This window comes from Panthera tigris, chromosome F2 (assembly GCF_018350195.1).
Source record: "Panthera tigris isolate Pti1 chromosome F2, P.tigris_Pti1_mat1.1, whole genome shotgun sequence".
NCBI lineage: Eukaryota > Metazoa > Chordata > Mammalia > Carnivora > Felidae > Panthera > Panthera tigris.
In genome coordinates, this window is record NC_056676.1 from 8,266,119 (window position 1) to 8,288,546 (window position 22,428).

Consider the following 22,428-nt stretch of genomic DNA (forward strand, 5'->3'; position numbering starts at 1 on the left):
TAGGGCCAACATTTTTTCAAAACAGTTCTGTGCCTGTTTCAAGGCTGGGTCCCCAAATTCCATTTTGGCCTGGAAAAAATACAAAGCACTTACAAACTTCTCGACTTCGCTATTCAAATTGTCTTAATGAGTCACCCGTGACACAATTCATTTTAAGCAGAGTCCTGGTAAAGCCTCAGGGCAAAATTCGTTGAAAAAAATGTACTCCAGAGTATCTACACGAGGTTTCCAACTACGAACGATTGTTGACGATAAGCCAATGAAATTTTGAACGGCCACGTCCTGTATTGATGGTTGATCTTAAACCATTCTTTCTGACAGTATTTATAGAGCAGGACCACTCTTGAGACTATTTCTACTTGTGACTATAACCCCGTTTCACTGACACACAGGACCTTCGGGGTATGATCCTAACGCATCCAAAAGTGGAAATCATGAACGTACATTTTTCGTAAGGGATGTAAAAGGAAAGCAAAATATATTCCTCTTCTGAACTACTTATACTGATCTAGCTCCTCAGTGGACTCGCCTTCCTCCCACAATAGTGTTCATTTTCCAGTTTATGTGGACACATCAGTCACCGAAATGTATAGCCAGTTTGTGTGACTTAATTCTGACGAGTTCCCGTCCAAAATCAAAGGCGACAAAGATTATGAAGCTAGTCCTTTACCTATTTCTCTACAACAAGAATCACAAACGGAATAGGTTCTCAAAGCCTGCTGATTAACCTGAAAAATGAAGCGGGCACGTGTCAAGGAAAAAATGCTATCTCTGGATGGAAGGTCCTGAAGGAGTCAATAATTTAGGGCAGTAAAGAATTTTCCACGGGGCGCCTGGGTGGCTCAGTCGGTTAAGTGTCCAACTTCGGCTCAGATCGTGATCTCATGGTTCATGAGTTCGAGCCCCACGCCAGGCTCTGTGCTGACAGCTCGGATCCTGGAGCCTCCTTCCGATTCTGTGTCTCCCTCTCTCTCTGCCCCTCCCCCGTTCATGCTCTGTCTCTCTCTGTCCCAAAAATAAATAAAAAACGTTGAAAAAAAAAATTTAAAAAAAAAAAAAAAAAAAAAAAAAAAGAATTTTCCTGCTTAGATATGGGAGAGACCAGTGTGCTCCTAAGTGGAATCATATGAAAGAGAAAGGCCGGAAAGTTGGGGTCTAGTCACCACAAAACACTTGTTTCATCTGCTTTCTTTGGCCATTCTTCCACGTGAGATTCACCCAGGAAAGAAAGTTGTCCTGTAAAATGTTTAAATATAACCTGGAAAAATTACCCTAAGTCCAACCGGAGAGGACACTCCAACAGTTATTATGAACAAACAAAATAACCATCAATTATAAAAGACCATAAGGAGCTCAGGCGGCAGGAAGTATTCATCAGGTATTTTAATTAACTTTAGTGCCTAATTAGTTATCTTAATGAGGATGCACTGTCAGACCAAATGAAGGAGGTGTGCACAAAGTTCAGGGCACTTTGTTCCCCGGGTTATGAAACCAGGGAGAGGAAGATTCTAGACCGTCAATAAAAAGTTCTATGCTTCTCTAGTCCCATCCACAAAATTTATACACAGGTAACTTTGCCCACCATTCTGCCATCAATCCATTTCAGATGCCCAAACTTAGAGCCTCTCAGACGGAATTTATTGTACTTGGTTTGGGAGAAGTGATAGATTGAAATAAAACCGGTGATGACTCCTTCCAAATTCTATTTCATATGACGACTCAAAACCTGGTCAGTTTAGGGCTTTGTTCTGTCTGTCTCTTGTTTCTTTATTTTCAAGCTAACAGAGTCGATGTCAAGCCAAAAATTCGGAGGGGCAAGCTTTCTGCGGCTATAATATTCATAAAGCCAGTTTAATTTGTCCACAATTTGTTGAAAAGAGGAAGAGAAGCTTATCAAAGAAATTGAGGTTCAGTGTCCAGATCTTCAAAACAGCAAGAGTCGGCAATAAAGCTGAAAAGCCTCGTCTCCCTCCCTCTGCACAACCCCTAATCTCACTGGTCATGTTTACAGGACAGAGAGCTAGCTGATGGGACGATATTGACCATTCAGGCCAAGCTACCTGTCTGAAGACTGGGAATAAGTAGGAAGAGGCTAACCATTTTGTACTTGAACATTAGCTTCAGGGTGGAAACCAGATATACCCTGTGCCCTCACACAGATTTATGCTTTTTTCCCAAAGAAATGTTATCAGTGGGATTTAAGAAAAATAATCTAGTCCTTTATACTTTTGTCGTAGAAGGAATAACGATATACTAATAAAATCCTATGGGGTATGTACGATCTTATATATGAGAAAACTTAGGACCAAAAAAATTGAAAATTTGTTTTGCATTTTAAATGAGAAGGTATCTTTGAAGTGGGCAAGTCTAACTGTCCACTTAATGCAGAAATTTCATTGACAACATGTCCGACTAGGGATTATTTATTCTCTGAATACTTTCTGTGCTCGAAGAAACTTCATTCCACCTTTGAACCATACTAATTAATAGAAAGTGCTTTCTCATATAAAGGTAAAATCCATTTCTCCGGTTAATCTCTCTATGGGTCTCAGCTCTATGCCTTGGGTCTACAGAGAATAAATCCAAACCTTTTATGTATATAACCCTTAACATTATTTCAGTTGATGGCATTCCCCCTATTATAATTCCATTCATCCTTTTATGGAGACATTCCAGTTCACGAAATACTCTTTCAAAAAGTAACGATCGCCCCGGATATAAACTTTTTCGCGTGATACATAACGTATGGTACAGAACTATCCGATCCTTTGACTCGGACACTATTGTAGTTTTTACAGTCGCCGTGTTACATCCTACAACCCCTAAGATGTTTTCACATGAACTGTATTTACACTATCATTAAGCAACTGATTTCTTCATCGCGCTCTGTTCAACTTTCCTTGATTTGCACCAGTGACATATTTATCGTGTCAAGATATTTTTAAAACTCGAGATTGCCATCTAACCTACCAGCTACTCCCATCTTTTTCCTCCAAACTTTTGGTAGGCTTTCTACATTTTTTAGCCAATTGGTAGTAAAAATATTGACATGATCGGGGTGAATCATAGATTCTTCCTAATACGGTTATCATTAACAGATAGTTTTGGGGGGGCAAGTTATGACTCCATTTAAAGGGAGATAAGCCCGCCCACATTTCTATTTTAACAGGTAGGTTTTATTCTTATTCAAGCCACCAGATCTTTGAAAAATCTGTTTGTTACACACAGTTCCAAAGAGGATGGGATATGCCATACCACGTAGGGCCACATGGTGAAGGACCAGGGTCAGCAGGTGACAGAGGCATGGGGGGGGGGGCGGGGTAAGTGTGGGCAAAGGCGTTTATTGTGGTTTTTGCTTGAAGGAATGAGTACGGAGAGATAAATAGCTCAGCAGGTTTAGAATTGCACATCTTGAATACTTTCAGCAGGCTCCGGGCTATAGGGGTGGTCCCTCGTTGCCTGGAACCTGACCCTCAAGTGATTTAGGGCAGGAGGATAATGTCCAGAATGGTAGAAACTTGATAAAAGGAAGTCAGTAGGTGTATGGATTCAGGATTGGTTGGTTTGCACACCAAGTGCTTTGCTGGCCCTAGGAATTAGCTTGCCCTGGGAGGGGCAGTCTCTCTGCGTGGTCAGTGAGACCCAGATGCCAGAACAGCAAGAATATAGAAAACCTGATATACAATTAATACAGTTGTCCCCAGCCAAATGTAAAGACAGCGCCCCATACCTGTGGCAGTCGCTTAGCCATCCATCTGCGCGTTTTCTGCGTGTTGAAAACGCAGATTTCTAAAACACATTCTAGACCTTCCAGGGCTAAGAACTTACAGGGAAGCAGGGAGGGTATGTGCAGGGGGCAAGCCGACCTCATGGAGGAACCCTTGGCAAGAAGAACAGCCAGGGAAGCACAGGCATTGTGGGACACACACACACGCACACACACACACACACACACAACCGCAGCAGAGGCAGCCTGCAGAAAGCCTCCTCCTGGACCTGATTTTCTAGTCCCCCGGGAGAGGGGATTTGACTTTTCAACTGCCTCGCTTTTCTTACTAAAATCTTTCCTGACAAGTTAGAATATCACGCTTTCAAGCACTGACATAGCACTGACATCAGGTTTCCGGATTTCTAGGCAGCAGCAGCAAAGAGAAGTGTGGAAGCTCTGAATATTCATCTGTGCTCTCCGAGCACAGAGCTGCTGACACAGCGTTACAACTGGGATCACGTCTCCCCTTAAGAATAAGCCTGATGGGGCCTGAAAGAAATAGACCTGTTTGGGACCCCTGCCGAGACGCTTTAATTTCTCTTGGCACTGACCCTCTCAACTACGCCCAGGTCTCCGTAAAAACAGCCACGGCAGTAAAGGAGGAGGTTTAATCACCTCTTTTCCCATCTCTTCCGAGTGACTTCCCTAAAACCTGGAAAAGCAGAAAGCGACAGCCGGAACAGACACCGTGATCATCCTCACTTACGGCTTACTTTAGACCCGACCCCTTGATTTACCGGTCAGCATCAGAAAGAAAGGCCGGGCTGAACCACCCGAAGGTTGGCACCACAGGGCTCCCGTCTGGGGCAGCTGCTGTTTCCTGCCTGACTTAATCCCCTCCCACCTAAAATCACGGTGGTGTTGAGGCCCTAGGGAATACGATGCCACTGTTTCCTTTTCTTCCTAAGTTCATAAACAGAGATCTGGGGTGACGAATGCTCGTTGTAAAGCCTTCATGAGATTTCCCTTCACTCTCTGCTATCCCAAGCCCATAAGCCATACCGGCAGCAGGATGCTTCAAACTGTGAAAGATCCTGAAATGCTATCCAATGGGTTCACAGAGGGGCGGGGTGGAGAAGATCAGAAGGCGTCAAGCCCTTTAGGAAGTCGAAGTCTTTGCTTTTTCGGAGCTCAGGCAGGCGTCACACCCAGAAATGACATTGCATCTTTGCACGGCAGCTAAGCCCACGGCTTGGCATTCACACAAGTTGGATTCAGAGTCCACCTGCCCCGCGAGTTGTGCGACCCCGGGCATGCTGTTCCTCTCTCGGTGCCCGCATTTCCACGTCTGAGGAGCTGGCACAAATATGGTGCCCCCTCCAGGGGCGATGTGAGGGCTCCGTGACCTCAGGTGTGTTAAAGCACGTAGCAACGTGCCTGGCACGCACATGGTCCCCTCACGTCACATGGCGCAAAGACCCCCGTGGCCCGCCCTGTGGGGGAGCCCAGGGCACACGGTGTCCTCTGGATAGGCACATGGGGGCTGGAAGCCACGAGGAAATGATCCCTGGCCACCTCTCTGTCATGCACTGATCCCCAAAAGCCTCTGCTGAAAATAGTAGCGATTTCGAGATCTGTAGTAAAGGAAACACAAAGGACTCAGGTGCTCTGTCAGCTCCACTTTCCAAGAACCTGTGTCCTACTTGCTTCTTCTCAGCACCGTGGCCGCAGGAGGCGCCCCCAGTGTCATCAGTGAGCGTAACATCGTGCTGCCTTTCATCGTCCGTGTTCTGATCCTCTGGGGCCTTGCTGACCCTGGAGGGGCTGTCCCTCCCAGGGTTACCCAGTTCCTAGAGATTCCTTGCCTTCCGATGTACATGTCAAATGCAAACCAACCAACTCAGAGCCTCCTTTATGGGGCTCTCACACTCTGAGCCACTCTTCACATGCCCCAATCCATCCCCCTCCCCACCCCGGCCTGGGGCTGGTGCGGGAGAAGCAGGGGCAGCCCCTAGGCCCCAGAACCCACTGGAATGATTCAAATTAACCCATCCTAAACCTACGTGCCCTGCCTGCCCCGTTCGTCCCCACAGAAACCACAATAAAGACTCTTGCCCACAGTTTCCCTCCTGCCCCTGCTGACCAGCCCTGGTGCTTCCCTGTATGGCCCTGCATGAAACGAGGTATCCTCGTCTCTTCGGACTTGTGAGTCACGCACCATCTTTCCAATGGCAATCATCTGGTCTGTTGGCCTCACCACACCTGAATAGTGAAGCCCATGTTAAAACAGCCGGGCACTGAGGATTAAAATGAGAAAAAGATCGCTCCTCAGGACATTTTTAATCACGGCCACATTAAGCAGCCAGCCAGTCGGCTACCGTGAGCTCATTTCTAGAGGGCACAACGGCATCACTAGACTAAGCCGCCAGTGTAGTCTGGGCCACCTCAGGGACCCCAGGTGGCAGAATATGAACCTTCCTCACGTCCTCCAAAGTAGACAGAACCCTGGAGTAGAGCCGAGACCTGGTTCATCCCCACTGAGGCTCCCCAGGCAGGGCGGCCACGGTCGTGGGGAGACCTTGAGGCTGACCAGCTAAGAGAGGCCAAAAGTCAGCAAAGACCTCAGGAAAGCCAGGCGCCTGGGTGGCTCAGTCGGTTTAAGCGTCCGACTTCGGCTCAGGTCATGATCTCACGGCCTGCATCTGGCTCTGTGCTGACAGCTCGGAGCCCGGAGCCTGCTTCGGATCCTGTGTCTCCCTCTCTCTCTCTGACCCTACCCCACTTGCACTCTGTCTCTCTCTCTCTTTCTCGAAAATGAAAATAAAACATTAAAAACATCTATAAGAAAAGAAAAGTCCTCAGGAATGCTGTCGATCAATCATGCATCATCTAGTGCTGCCAACCAGGAGCAGTGATTTCTTTTTCCATATGCATTTAAGGCCTCTCACATGATGATTAAGAAGGGACTGGAAAAAGACAGAGACAGGGACGGGAAAAGGAGGAGGAGGAGGAGAAGAAAAAGAAGGAAGAAGAGAAAAAGGAAGTAGAGAGGAAGCGAGAGAAAGGAAGGAGGGAGGGAAGGACAAAAAAAAAAAAAAAGGAAGAACAAGTAGTAGATGAAAGGAGGGGGAAAGAACTTGAAAACTTACCTTGAACAAGATTAATGTGTTAGCTTGGCGGGTCCTTGCTGTAACAAAATACCATGGATTCGGTGGTTTAAACAACAGAATGTATTTTCTCTCCATTCGAGAGGCTCCAGATCCTAGATGATGATGTCGACAGAGGCAGAGGTGGTTTCTTCCTAGGCCTCCCTCTTCCAGGTACAGAAGACACCCCCCGCCTCGCCCTATCTCACCCAGTCTTCTGGCTGTGTGTGCATCCCTGTGTGTGTTCCTCTCCTAGGGACCCGGTCAGATTGGGGGAGGGCCCACTTTAATGGCCTCATTTTAACTGACTTACTCTTTCAAGGCCCGGATCTCCAAACACGGTCACTTTCTGAGGTCCTGGAGGTTAGGGTTCAACGCATGAATTTCAAGGAGACATAGTTCAGCCTGTAACGCTTAGTATAGTAATTTTAACCAAGAGGCCGTTCGGTAGATTGCCAGAAGGCCTGGGTTTGATTCCAGCTTCCGCCATTTACAAGCTGTGTGACCTGGGGCAGATTTCTTACCCTCTCAGTGCCTCATTTTCCTTATCGGTAAAAATGAAGACAATAGTATGTACTTGGTTTGTGAGAATAAAAAAGGCACAGAGAGCAGTGACAGGCATTGGCGGAGCTCAGAAAATGTTGCCATCACCATAAGGACCGTTACTGCAATGAAATTTACTTCGACTCCCAGTGAGTTGGGTCATTTTCACTGTCCAGTGAGGAGCAAAAGCAACACAGTGAAATAAAAGATAACTCCAAATAAGCTAAAATGTCAGTTGACATCGGAAATTCATTATCTTATTTGGAACATAAAAAAGACATAGTTTTAAGTAATAGAAAAAGTTTCTCCTGCACTTGGTTAATAAAGGTTGGATAAGACAGGAAGAATATCAGATTGAGGGGAGACACAGCACCGCCCTTTGCGGGTCTCATGTTCTCAGCCCAGTGAATGCATGTGACCGTTTTACCCAAGAGTCCTGGGGACATTCACTAATCCAACCGAGCAAAGCGTGTGGACATAATATTGAGTCCAAAGGCTGGACTAGAATGTTGAAGTAACTAACAAACTAATCGTACTGGTCGTAATCAGGAAAGCAACAGGATACAAAAGAGGGACAGTGAGCATGGGATCTAGGTAATAATTTGATAAAGGAATTCGCTGGTCTTTACCTGGTACCATCAACTGTCCGGACATTCAACGTGTGGCAATAAATGTCCCTATCACTAGAGAGCTTTGTTTTTTTCTTACAGGGCCCAGATGGTTCATCTGATCTCACCCCAGCCAGAAAAAGAGCGCCAATGCCTCCAGGATTTGACCTTACAAACATTTAAATTCTCTGAGTTCTGGTGTCTTCAAAACTGAAAACATAGAAACTATAATATCTTATTTGCAAGGTTGAAAAAATAATAAAAATATACATAAAGCACAAACGACGGGTATTTCCATTGTTACTATAGTTAGTACTCAGTCTTTTTGTCCTGTCCCTATATCAAGAAACAACGTGTGGGTTAGTAATTCAGCTTACGGAAACACCAGCACTGGAATGCAGCCTACCCCGTACATCAGACACAAGTACTCTGGTCTCTGTAGCCAATTAGTAAGTGAGCTTTCTGTTGTGCACCCCAGACTTCTGTGAATTTGGTTAGATAAATCAGTCTGATGAGTTCTGGGACACCAGTAATACTAAACTTAAATATATGTAAGATCGAGCGGGTCCCTGGGTGGCTCAGTTGGTTAAGCACCCAACTTTGATTCAGGTCATGATCTCACGGTGTGTGAGTCCAAGCCCCGCGTGGGGCTCTGTGCTGATGGCTCAGAGCCTGGAGCCTGCTTCAGACTCTGCGTCTCCCGCTCTGTCTGCCCCTTCCCTGCTCATGCTCTGTCTCTCTCTGAAAAATAAATAAATGTTTAAAAAATTAATAAAAAATGTCAAACATATATATATGTAAGATCGAGGGTCAGACTCTGGAACACCATTGTATGATCCTGCCATGTGGTGAGGCCTTGCCTAACTTCTCTGGTGGGACGACCCTCTCCCAGCCTGCTAATTGCAACACAAGAAGGATGGGAATTGAAGGGTTTGAGCCAAAGCCATTATGTTGTCATTTCCCGTCTTAACACTCAGAATATTTGGTGACACTAGGTAAAGAAAATGATAATTGCTTTCATTCTAAAATACTTTTAAGCGTAGCATATCACTTAATTCCAATATCGGCTTTGAGGATATAGAGAGGACAGTGAATCGCAGTGTTCATTTTATTAAATAAAAAAAAACAAACTGAGACATTCAAAGTCTTGCTCCTACCATACAGTTGCCATCAGGTGGAATCAGAATCTACATAGATCATTCCATCATAAACTCATACAAGATTGCATTTATACAGGACTTAGCCAACCGTTTCAGTCCTCCCTGTTTAGAGGAAACCTTTCCCTTGTAATCATTTCTGTGATGCAGTAAAACAGTCCATCGCTGATGAGACTTCATATTGTAAAACAAAAAAAGAAAACAAAAGAGTGAGGAGAGCAACATATATTATGGTAAATTGGAAAATTTAGGCTGAACCCTTGACCTTAAAAAGATGTTCTCACAATCGCTGGGTAGTGCCGGTTGGACAAATCTTCCCACAAATAACAATTATAAACTCTGGATGAAGTGTTAAAACAAGTACCTAAAGATACTAAGAAACAAACAAAAGCAGGAAGATACTCGAAGGAGACGGGCATGAGGAAAAAGGGAAGGCACTGGGTGAGCTGCCCTCTTTTTTTTTTTTTTTGGTTTTTGATGTGAGGGGAGGTCCCAGTCTGTACCATGGGGCTAACCCTGGGATTTGTCTGTTTGGTTTTTTTTATTTTGTTTTGTTTTGTTTTTTAAGTCTTATCGGCTTGAAGAAGAAGAGAACAGAGATCGGGCAGAAGGAACAGCTAGGAAATGAAAAGGGTCCTCTCAGAAGTGACAGGAGCCAAGAACCAAGCTCTGTGTATGAACATGGCCCGGAGCCCTCAACCTCTGAATCACATGCACAGCCCAGCTCCAGGCCAGAGTGAGATGGGGACCAGGGGCGACAAGGTCTGCAGTCTGACTTCCTGCTCAAACAAAACATCAGTGCTTTTTGCAATAACATAGCAGAGTCCAGAATCTATGCAGTGTTATCACTCACAATAATCAGGACATATTCCAAAATTATCTGACATACAAAGAAACAGGGAAACATGACCTGTACTTAAAAGATGACCAGCAGATACTGTGAGATGATCTGGAGGTTGGAATTAGTCGACAAAGATTTTTAAGCAGCTACTATGATTATGTTCTAGGCATAAAAGAAAATATGCTCATAATTAATGGAAAGAGAGAAAATCTCTGCAGAGAAACAGATACCATTAAAAAAAGAACCAAATGGAAATTCTGTGACTGGAAAGTATAATACTTGAAATTAAAAATTCATTGGATTGATGGGGGCGCCTGGGTGGCTCAGTCGGTTAAGCATCTGACTTCGGCTCAGGTCATGATCTCGTGGTCCATGAGTTTGAGCCCCGCATCGGGCTCCGTGCTGACAGCTCAGAGCCAGGAGCCTGCTTCGGATTCTGTGTCTCCCTCTCTCTCTCTCTGCCTCTCCCCTGTTCTCTCTTTCTCTCTGTGTGTGTCTCTTAAAAATAAATAAATGTTAAAAAAAAATTTTTTAATTCATTGGATGAGCTTAAGATCAAATTCAAGATGTCAGATTTTTATAAAGATAAGAATAGAAAGTATCCAATATGGAAAACAGAGAGAAAAAAAGATACTTTAGTAAGTGAACACAACCTCAGGGAACTGAGATGTATCGGGTCATCAGTACCAGTGGTCAGACGTAATTGTTCCCAGATCAGTTAGCCAATGTCCCAAAGATGGAATTAACCCTCATTCACTTGTAGCCAAAACTCTGAATGGCCTGATTAAATATAATGCATACAACCCATCAATTTCCGGTAATACTAAGAAATCAGGCCTTAATGGCAGGATACGTAATTGGTAATGCAGACCATGTAAAGGTTAAAGAATGTATCGTTTCTTGGAAATCCACAAATTTTCAAGAACTAAAAGCCTCCTGAAGAACATGGACTTAAAAGCCTCATTGATGTAAAGGAGAAAGGGAGATATAAAAAGGGATCAGCCTTTTCACAGTGGCTCACAGTTAAGTCTTTAGCAGCAACGGACGCTGGGTCTTGAGCAGGAATCAGGTGCTTGACCAGATCCCGCAACCCCAGCTAGTCTGGGTGTTTTCCTCTCAGGCCGTATACAACTCTCTGCAACTCTAGGAAGCCAACCCCAGGAAAAAAGTATAAGAAATCAATCAATCAATTACTCAACCCATGGCATTAGCATATTCATAACTCGTATTAGTTAAGTGTAATTCATTTGGTAATTATCATTATGCCTCTGTGCATTCTTTTCCTGCTAGTTGTCTGAACCACTAGACAGAGGACTTTCGTGATTTCATTTAATGTTTAGAAGAGTTTGGTTAAATACGTTCGCAATCAATGCGTAAGCCTTTGGGTATTTTAATTTGTTAAATTGCAATATATTCATCTTAGGCAGCATGTAACTACTGGGAGGAATATTAATCATTTATGTTTAATGTTCGAGGGAATGTCGTTTAAACAAATTATAATATTAATAAAATGGACATTAAATATACTATAAACAGCTGCTAGTGTTGTTTACTGTTTGAGGTGTTTTTGTCCCTGGAGAAGAATCTGGTCAACAATTTTTATAAAGTTCTCTGGCAAATGTGGACCAAACCCAGGAGGAAATGGTATTTTGTGCATATTTCCATAATTCCAACTTAAGAGATTTCTAACTTTAGTGTCCTAACTTCCATTGGCAACAGACCAGATTTAATCCAGCTCTGAGGAGAGACTAATACAATATTGTCTCTACAACTGGAGGTACAGATAAAGGAAAAAGGGCATTGTTGCATTCCTGGCTGAGATTCAGGCCCCACGAGAAACACATTTGACATTCGATCATTTTTCTTTTAAATGCCTAAGCTTCCCTGTCAGGCTGGCAAGGGGCCTCCCCACAAGGTTATGACCAGTTTTCAGCGACAATAGACACCAAAACAAGAGGGCCGAAAAGACAGATCCTTCAAACTGGCTGCACATATTATTCCTCTCTACCCATATCTTTTTTTTTTTTTCTCATACTTCTTCTACTCTATTTACCAGTTTTCAGAATATTGAGTTCATCGGTGCCCCAGCAGTATCCAAAAGTGACTGAGATTTTTTTTTACTACAATCATTATTCTCTTTGATGGTCAAGTCGCCCTCTGTCGATGCCTCCTGTGTCCTTTGCAGATGACCCTAGTATTTCTTTTAATTGTGGTAAAGCATAATAACACCAAATTTACCATTTTCACCATTTTTAACTGTACGGTTCAGTACCAGTAAGAACATTCACAGGGTCAGGCAACCACAAACCCCCCACCAGCCTCCAGAACTCTCCATTTTCCCAAACTGAAAGCCTCTCCCCATTGGACAATGATCCCCACACACGCCTCCCCCCCCCCCCCCCCAGCCCCTGACAACCACCATTCTTCCCGTCTCTGGTTTGACTTCTCTAAGCGCCTGGTAGAAGTCGAATTATATAGTATTTGTCTTTCTGTGACTGATTTATTTTCCTTAGCATGGCTTCAAGGTTCATTCATGCTGCAGCATGTGTCTGAATTTCGCTGATTTTTAAAAAAATTTTTTAACGATTTTATTTATTTTGGGGAGAGAGGGAAAGAGAGGCAGACAGTGAGTAGAGGAGGAACAGAGAGAGAAAGAGACACAGAATCCGAAGCAGGCTCCAGGCTCCGAGCTGTCAGCACAGAGCCCGACGAGGGGCTCGAACTCACTGACTTGAGCCGAAGTCGGTCGCTCAACTGACTGAGACACCCAGGCGCCCCAGTGGAGCATGCGACTCTTAATCTCAGGGTTGGGAGTTCAAGCCCCACGTTGGGCGTGGAGACTACTTAAAATAAAAACAAAATAAAAAATATGAAATAAAATAAAATAGCTGAGGGTCACATTTGTGTTATGTAAATATTACCTCAATTATAACAAACAAACAAAGCACGGTGGAGTGGGGGCAGAAAGGAATGAAACCACTGCTGGATAAGTAAGAGAATGTTTTTGAGGAACAACAACAAAAAACTTGAGGCCGAAGTCTGAGGACATAAAGTGACACAGTTACAGTAGTGAACTAAAGTGCCAGACCTGTTTCACACTATTTCACACTGAGGTGATGGGGAGGTTAACACAGCGAGCAACTTCTTCGAGATCGTTCCAAGTCCTTCTCAAGTTACTTTGGATCTTTGGGACCAAAAGGGGAACTGAAAATCAGAACAAACGGTAATTTAACGGTAGGGGCCTGAAAAGCAGACACCTCCAAAAAAAAAATAATCATAAAGCAGGGTGCCATCTAAGCCTTTCTCAGACTCAGTCCCTTGTTACTGCCCTAATGTGGGACCGAGCCCTCGTGACATCCGTGGCTCAAGTGAAATTTTCTCTCTCAGAGTTGGACCAGTGCTCTCCCTACCAAGCAATCAAAGTCACTAAATGATAATAAGTATAATTTTTTCCTAATAGTTTGGCAAAATTTGAAGATTACCAATGCCAGCATTGGTAATACGTGTAACGGAGCATTCTCAGGCTGTGATGGTAGCCGTGGAAGTGAGATCAGCTGCCCTTGGGGGTAATTTGGTGATGTGACCAGTTTTTGATATGTATACCCTGTAGGGGCACCCAACTCGGTTGGGTCCAACTCGGTTGAGCGTCCAACTCGGTTGAGCGTCCAACTCGGCTCAGGTCACGATCTCCTGGTTTGCTCTGTCCCTCCCTCTCTGCCCACCCCCTGTTTACACTCTCCCAAAAATAAAAAATAAAAATAAAAAAAGAAATTTAAAGAAATAAAAATATGCATAGCTTTTAGCCACGAATCTTACTTCTGTGAATTTGTCCTAAGGAAATAACTGGAAAGGCATTCAAAGTTGTATTGCCTAACTACGTTCATCGCGACATTATTTGTATTAGTGAAAAAATGGAAAGTATCTTTCCTCAATTTTCAACAGAGAATTCATTACATGGAATGCAATGGAATGCTGCTATGTGGATTTTAAAATAATCATGAAGATCAATATTCATTATAAAGAAAAATGCCCACGATATGTTACGTTTAATAAAAAAGATTTACAAAACAGCATGCATATGATCACATTTTTTATATATGCATGGAAACAATGTGGAAAGGCACTCATCAACATGTTAATAAGATTTCTCTCTGGACGGAGATAATTTTCATTTTTACTTTACACCTTTTGTATTGCCTGGATTCATTTCTATTAATGGGTTGTTTTTATTACAAGGTAAAAAAATAAAATGATGTTTATTTTGAGAAACGGTCTAGTAAAGGAAAAACAAAAACGAAAAGAACCGAAGAACAAAAATACTTCCCAGGCAAAGATACTGATGAACTCAGCTTGGGTTGACATCTTAGCTGACTCAGCGGGCTCTGGATTTCTATACTGTGAATGAAGATGCTTCTCGAGAAGAGGAACTCACCATGAACTGGGCAGTCCGCCCGGTTTTTGTATATCATGCAATTTCAGCGAGTTTAGTAACCAACATCCTGAAGGCGATTCTTTGGCCTCTAGGTTTAGACCAGAAATTCTAATCATGGGTCCACACTAGAAACACTTAGAAGCTAATTATCTTAATCATAATCATAATCATCCCTAACACCACTACGCCCAGACGTCTTATGGTTTAAACACTCCAGGTGATTCTAATACGTAACCTGGGCTGAGAAATAATGGTTTAGGCCCAGATTGAGAATTCTGTGCTCTGGACTTAGCATCTGTGTGATCTAGAACAAATGTTCTCAAAGATGGGGAACACGTTGGAAATGCAGACTCCTTGGCTTCAACACAGACATTCCGATTCAGTAGGTTTGGGGTGCGCCCCAGGAATCTGAATTTTTAACAAGTACATCCCAGGTGATTCTGGTAAAAGTGATAGAAGACCTTCTGGGCTTCAAGACAAACAAAAGCAGGGCACTTGGGTGGCTCAGTCCGTTAAGCGCCGGACTTCGGCTCAGACCACGATCTCACAGCTCTCGAGTTCGAGCCCCACATCAGGCCCCGTGCTGACAGCTCAGAGCCTGGAGCCTGTTTCAGATTCTGTGTCTCCCCTTCTCTCTCTGCCCCTCCCCTGCTTGCACTCTGTCTCTCTCTCTCTCTCTCTCTCTCTCTCTCTCTCTCTCAAAAATAAACACTAAAATTTCAAAACAAAACCTTCTAACAAAGAATCGTACTTTTTACAAGGTACATATAGTAAAAGGCTTGGCACACTTCTAGTTAGGACAGTCCCTTAAAAAAAGCCATCAGCAATATTTCTATCAAGAAACCTAATACAGGAAAGTATTTAGACTTTAAGAAGTTACTCCTGCAGAGGTTAAACAACACTGACGTAGAATGACACAGGATGGAAAATTTTTGTTTTATTTTGTTTTATTTTATTTTATTTTATTTTATCTATATTATTCACTATTCAAGTGCATAATTTAAGGCTACTAGAGCAAGCTCCACCCAGAATAGCAGTGTGACAGGGAAGGAGTTGCTACTCACCAGACTACTGCCCTCTGGCATGAAGAAAATGGCTTCCTTCTTGCTGCTACTCAAAGTCTGCTGGCCTTCCCCTTTTCAGACTTTCTTCCCTCAACTTCAGAAATCTAACAAGCTAAGGAAGAAAGCAACACTCCTATGGTCTCATGGGAAAGTTGTTTTCAAATGCTTTGAAATGGATGAGAAGTAAGTTAGAAACTCATTTCTTGGGAAAGTCTTCCTTCAGAATCGCTCCATGCTCCCTGAGTCCTTTTTGGGGGGAAAAAAAAATTAAAAGAAAAATTCTTCAATGATGGCTCCCCAGGACATTCCCTTCGACCAAGCTCCCGTGAGGTTCAAAAGATTTAAGATCGGTGAACATGACAAGCCACGCATATTCACACCGTAGACGGCAAATAAATGGAACAGCCGTCCACAATGATCGAGCCACATTTCTCCTTCCTTCCCTCATTCTTAGATATAAACCCCAAAGCCAAAGAGTCGAAAGGGAGAAGAGGAAGTGAAGACCTAACAAAAGTCGAATAGGAAGCCACGTAGCTCTGGCACCTAGAGGAATTCTGGGCCCCTGGGCTCCTGAGACGTGGAGGGCTGGAGGGCCAGACTCCTCAGCCGGTTGCCTTTTGCTCACGAGGTCCCTCTGATGTGGCAGACCAGAAGGTAGACCAGGGCAAGAGGAGAGGAAGCCAGAGGGGTGCCGCTCAGAATGGGCTCTCGAACTCTCAGATCTGTCTCACGCGTGCTGCCCCTCTCCCCAGAATAGCAAAAGATAGAAACTTGGAAGATATTCCGTGGCAGAATCTAAATTACGCATCCGTCTGGACTCCCCTCGTGCTGTCTCTGAGACACTTCGATTCAGGAGGCAACAATTGGATTTCATGGGTGAGTATTTAGAAAGGAGGCATTTGAATCACGGCTACTATGTTCAATGTCCAAGCACTGGCCAAAGCTCAAGTGGTCAAGGCAGGAATGAGAATTACGATCTCTTCACTTACATTTTGCCTGGTCTAATTATCTCCAACATCTTGAAAAGAAAATTAAGAAAAAAATAATGTTTCTGCTTCATTCTTTCTCACCAGCAGAACCCCACTCATCATTCTTCCTACGTGAGAACTTACAGCATTCGGCAGAGGCTCCGAAAGAGACTTTGGAGCATCAACCATTTTCTAGGAAAGAGAACCTGAGATAATAGAAAATATGGATATTGGCCTCTGCTCCTGGATCCTGGCACAGAGCTCCTAAAATCCTTGTAATTTCCTAAGTGATAAAAGCGCCGGGAGTATCTTTTGTTCTAATGAGGTGACTTTGGGTGGGCCCTGGATGGTTCCTGAATGGCGGCTGGTCACTGGAAAGACCACGCCATGATTAGGAGCTTGGTATTTTCAGTCCTGTCCCCCATCCTTCAGAGAGGGAGGGGGGCTGGAGATGGAGTTAATAAATGGATTATGCATACCTGAGGAAGCCTCCATAAAATCTCAACAGTATGGGCTTCAGAGAGCTTCCAGAATGGAGAACATATCCCCACCTGGAGGGTGACACATCCCAACTTCACGAGGACAGAGCCTCTTGCGCTCGGGTCCCTCCCAGACCCCCCCCCCCCCCCATAGCTCTTTAGCTGGTTGGTCATCTGTGTTCTTTATCATACGCTTTAATAAACTGGTGAACGTTAAGTAAGTGTTTCCCTGACTTTTGTGAGCCATGCTACTGGACTCATCAAACCCGAGGAGAGGATCTCGGGAACCCCTGGTGCGGGCTGGGGTAGTAACCAAAGGGGAAGAGCAGAGCACTTCTGAGCCGGTAGGAGAAGCCACTGCCACCTGTGGCCTGAAGGGGCTGGAGGGGAAAGTGTCCCGGCTCTAAGACGGGACCGCCCAGCAGGAGCTGTGGCTTGACAGAGACACTCAAGGCTGGTCATGGAGGGGGCCAGGGGGCTCAATCACTCCCTCTCCTTTCACGCCCCAGTCTCCTTCCAGAATCTATTGGCCAAAACTCCACCGGAAGCCAGAGGGCAAGGGCTTGGCTTCCCAGAGCAGAGAGCAGGTAGGATTCATCCTTATCCTCAGGGACAAATGGTGATGGGCTCTCCTTGACAGAAGGAATGGACCCTCCTTTACCGGACTATGAGGAGAGAAAGCTGTCTGAGGAGAGATGGGAGATGTTGGTGGGTGGTGGGTGGACAGCTGAGGTTCTAGAATGAGGGTTATGATTTTTATTTTCTCAGTAAAGTTCATGGAGTTCACGAGTAAGGAGGCTGAGAGCATCGTAGCAGGACTAAGAAATCAGGGAAAGTTCGGGATCATCTTGGGTTAGCCACTAAGAACTTATATAAAAGATCTTCAGGCAATGCTTAGGGTCTTAATGATGTTAGAGACTATAACCCCAATTTACATGGAGCTTTTGATGTTCAGCAGGCTGGAGACATAGGTAGAGATGTTGAATGATGGGCTAGATGGGGAAATGCCTAAACAGAAAGAAGCTGACAGCAGAAGGTAGAAAAGTGAAGAACTTTGAGATTTGAGTGGTATAGTGGGTAATGGGGGTGGTTGCCCAACAATGTAAATAAATGTGCTTAATGTCACTGAATTATAGACTCCAGAAAGGTTAAAATGGTACATTTTCTATATACTTTGCCACAATTTTTGTTTAAAAACTTAAAAAAAGTCATGGATACACTATTTGGCAACCATCGTGGTAATAAATGATTTAGGCATCAATGGATACTCACACTAGTGGGTGTGACTGTGGAAGAACAGGAAATTTAGAGTATCAAAAATACCTCCCTTCTAGGAATTTAGAAGGAAAACAGTGACTTTAGAGTGGAAAAACCAGGCAGACAGCACCTTAACCAAGTGATCAGGTTCATTTCACCATTATTGGGAGTAATGGACCCTCTGTGCCTCCTGACAGCTGCACCGAGAAGAACACAACAGAACTTCATTTCAGCCGTGCTCCTGCCAAAAACGCACAGCCTAAATTTAATGATGACGAAATATCAAGATAAAAACCATCACAATGAAAAAGGAAATTCCCACGTCAACTGGCTCACAACAAGGAACATTCTTCTTTCACCGGGAGGTAGAATGGCCCCTGGCTTAGGCAATCTAGCATTTTTAAATTTGTTTTTGTCTCTTGACATTTTTCATCCTGCCATCCTTAGCCTGTTTAGCTCCCCTAGGCCTGGCAAGAGTGGCTGTGGTTCCAGAAACAGCAATAGGCAATGGAGATAAGGAGCTATCTTTTCACATATTTATCATTTTTAATCAGAGGAGCCCAACATAGTTACCCTCCTGGGTCTTTGGCCCAAACTGGGTCACATGCAAACCCCCAAACAAATCTCTGTCAAGGGGAAAGGGGTTCCCTGGACTATTCGGCAAATCTGTGGGTTCCATGTGTGGAAGGGTGGCCACCAAACCAAAGTGGGGGTCTTCAGCAAGGAAGACACAGGAATGGCTATTTCAGGATGAACAGTGGACATCCAGGGTCAAGGCCAGCTGCAACTTAGAATGTCAGATGACTGGGGCACCTGGATGGCTCAGCCAGTTGAGCGTCTGACTCTTGATTTCAGCTCAGGTCATGATTTCACAGTTCGTGAGATTGAGCCCTATGTTGGGCTCTGTGCTGACAGGTCAGAGCCTGGATGGAGCCTGCTTGGGATTCTCCCTCTCCTGTCTCTGCCCCTCCCCTGCTTGCTCTCTTTCTCTCTCTCAAAAATAATAAATAAACTTAAAAAAAAAAAAGAATAGTAGACAATTCATCCATCAGGTAGGGGACCAAGGGTCACCATAGGGGTTAGGTTTTAGGGAAGGAAACTGTAAATCTGGAGGTCGGTAAGCAGCAGCAGGAAAGACACATGAATGATGCTGTGAGCAGAAGATACGGACCAAAAAGAGGCTCTTTTTGTTTGGTTAAAACGGACAAATAAGGGTACGAAAGTGGTAGCAGGCACAGCAACACGAGGTGTATAAAAAGAATCCTCTAACCCCCTTTTTTTGTAAAAACTAACATCTTCAAGGTTAGTGCATACGAAAGGGAAATGAGAGAGTACATACTCAAATAATGCGACTTGGATGGACAAGGGAAAATAAATTAGTTTTTCCAGAAGAAAATGGATGGACAATGTTCTTGTATGTAGTATTACCTTTTTTTCTTCTTTTATTTAAAAAAAAAACAAACAAAAAAAACCCCAAGACACTCTCTGGGATTCGCAATGTCCCCGTCTAGCCTATTATAGTGCTTTATAACCCCAAATCTCAAGAAACTTAATCAATACCATGCCTGCCTACATGCAAGGCCAATTAGTCTTTTTCAGTCTTAAACACACATGAAATACAACTGTTCATTTCCAAAAGTTATTGCACACAGATTTCACAAAATCCATTTAATTGTGTCATGGAACACTTAAGAAACCTCATTGTAGCGTCTCATGCTGGCAGTGATCAATAAAAATGAACAATTCCTAGATTCAATTTGCAGAAAACTCAATACAATACATTTTACAGAAGGGATCTCTTTGTTATGTCTACATTCTAGGCATCGTGTTGTCCTGAAAGCTGATCTTTAGGGGAATCAAATTCTTTTGATTTACCAGTAGAGAAAAACATTTTTGAACAGATTCTAATTTCCTAGCTAGTAGGACTTGTTGCTTGGGATTTAAATACATCGGCGCATTTTTATACATCAATTAAACCCCTTCTATTCTACGAACTCTAGCGACTTCATCACAAGAAAATGTTTTTAGCTTTTCATACACTTTGTGGTTTATTCAGTAACTATGTATCACATGGCAAGTGTTCTGGAAGGAACCAAGGACACAGTGGTCAATGATACAAACTATTGCTGACTAACAATACATGACATGTATCCAGTTGTATATACCAGGACTGTGCCAAGTGAGTTACATCTGGGTTTTCTGTTTGTGTGTTTTCTGGGGTTGTTTTTGTTTTTTTCTCAAAGAGGTCACATGAGTTGCCCAAGCTATCACAGACAAGACGAAAGAGGCAACATTCAAACCCAGTTTGGTTGCCTCTGGAACCCAAGTGCTTAACCACAGTGCTCTAATGCTTCTGGCAGATCATATACGTTAAGAAACTACAAATGTGACAAAGGAAATCTATGGCAGCCCAACTTGCAAGGGGACAGAGAAGACCAAAACGGATGTGCCATTTTAGCTGGACAAGAGTCGTCCAAGGAAAGCAAGAAGAATTGAGCGCATTGTACAGTTAAGCAGAGGAGAAAGGGGGGGGGGGGGCAAGGTGCAGAGAAACTAAAAGAAACAAAAAACCTTGTATGGCTACAAACAAGTGGTGGGTGGAGACAGATCCCTGTCAACAACACAGGACTTTATCTAAATGCAGAGGCACCTCATCTTAACACCTCAGCGTGGCTTTCTCTAGTCTTCCATTTTCGTGCATATTTGCCCGTAGTTTTCACAGAACAGTTCAATTTCTTATCAGTTGAATATGAATACATTTAGTTTTCTCCCATTTTTCATGGGATATGTAGAATGATACAGGACTTGGGTTACCGGACTACGTTTCAAAGAAGATGATTTCAAATGACTACGACTTCCGCTTCTTGATCAGGGTCCTTCACTGTGAAGAGATGTTTTGGCTGGTTTTGCAAAATCATTGGCGTAAGGTGGGGATCCTCGGATGTCCAGCCATCTGAAAGGCACAGACCTTATCATAAGTGGATACCCCCTGCTTTACACACACACTCGGACAACTGGTTGGCAGGCTGGGGCCCAGCTCCCGGCAGTGGCATCTAGGACAGAAGAGTCCACCCAGGGAACCAGGCTTTGCGGCCCAGAGTCAAGGCCTTCGCTTGCAAGAGGCAAGTCCTTGAAGGCACTTGCTTCTAAGAGACACCTGTTACGCCAAAATTAAAGTGATACCGTGATGCTTTCCTGGTATATTGACACCGTTCCCCTAATGGGCCGACTTTACCAGGTGGCAAACGGATTTTCAAGCTCTCTGAATGGCACCTGGCTTGTGAGGAGTGTTCAACAGCTGTTGGCTGCTGCTATTAAATCAGGACCCTCACGGATGTACCACATTTAAAATTACGCCTTGCGAGCCTTGTCAGGTTGCTAGGGAAGATTCCCCAAGGCCTTGGGAGGGGGCCTGGCACGACAAGAGAAGGTCCAGCTGCTGGGTAATGCGGTGCTCACTGAACTGAAGGGGGCCAGTTATGAATGAGTCTCATTAGGGGAGGTTGACATGCCTGGAGCCCAGGCCACGCTGCGGGGGATCCGTGACGAAGAGCTTAACGCTATGATGGCGCTTGACAGGTCTCGTTAGCTGGTTATAAACGATAAGACTAGCAATTTTTACTGCCTCTGCTTCACCTCAATCCTGGAGGTTATTGCTCTTAGATGCCTTTCCTCCTCCCGACTGACACACAGAGCTCCACGCAGACCCCAAGCCCACAGTTGTCATCTTAATTAACTTAATGCTTCGTTCCCTGGGGAGACAGACTCACTCCAGCCATCCCGCTTCCGGGATTTGGTGAGGTTCTTACGGTTCAAAATTTCTAAACAGTCGTGCACGGTCACATAATGAATACTTACCCTCGGAAGGCTTGGTGGTAATCTTCTCACCTCAGGTCCTCAGTGGAATTCTGGACGCCACTATGCACCCCAACTAAGGGAGACGTGAAGAATGTTGATGTTTCCCAGGTTCTGCAACACTAACTTAGATGTGGAGATATTCTAACATAGATAGGCGACTATCACATGGGTTCCCGAATATCCAGCAGTAAAAAGATGGTTTAACAACGTAAAGGGTATATTTGTTGTGGAATATTATGCTTCTATCAGAAAGGATGAGTTAGGTCTATATCTGTTCATTTGGAGTGGTGTTCAAGGTATGTTTTTGCTTTTTTTTTTAAGGTTTTTGAAAAATGTTTATTTATTTTTGAGAGAGGGAGGAGAGAG

The 22,428-nt window shown here is 44.1% G+C and overlaps 1 protein-coding gene across 4 annotated transcripts in view; it reads right to left on the bottom strand.

Moving 5' to 3' along the window:
• Nucleotides 1-22,428, bottom strand: part of TMEM68 (transmembrane protein 68) — a 92,107-nt gene that overhangs the window by 11,396 nt on the left and 58,283 nt on the right. Inside the window, exons 8-9 of one of the 4 annotated variants that reach the window (XM_042972634.1) lie at nucleotides 22,063-22,135; nucleotides 19,710-21,157 (exon numbers count right to left, since the gene is read on the bottom strand). The exons of 1 other annotated variant lie outside the window; for it this stretch is intronic. In XM_042972634.1, the coding sequence (XP_042828568.1) occupies nucleotides 22,094-22,135 (42 nt within the window). In that variant the 3' untranslated portion in view covers nucleotides 19,710-21,157; nucleotides 22,063-22,093. Of the gene's footprint in view, nucleotides 1-19,709; nucleotides 21,158-22,062; nucleotides 22,136-22,428 lie in introns of those variants that run through there. 2 more of the 4 variants (XM_042972635.1, XR_006212770.1) reach the window with 2 other exon arrangements.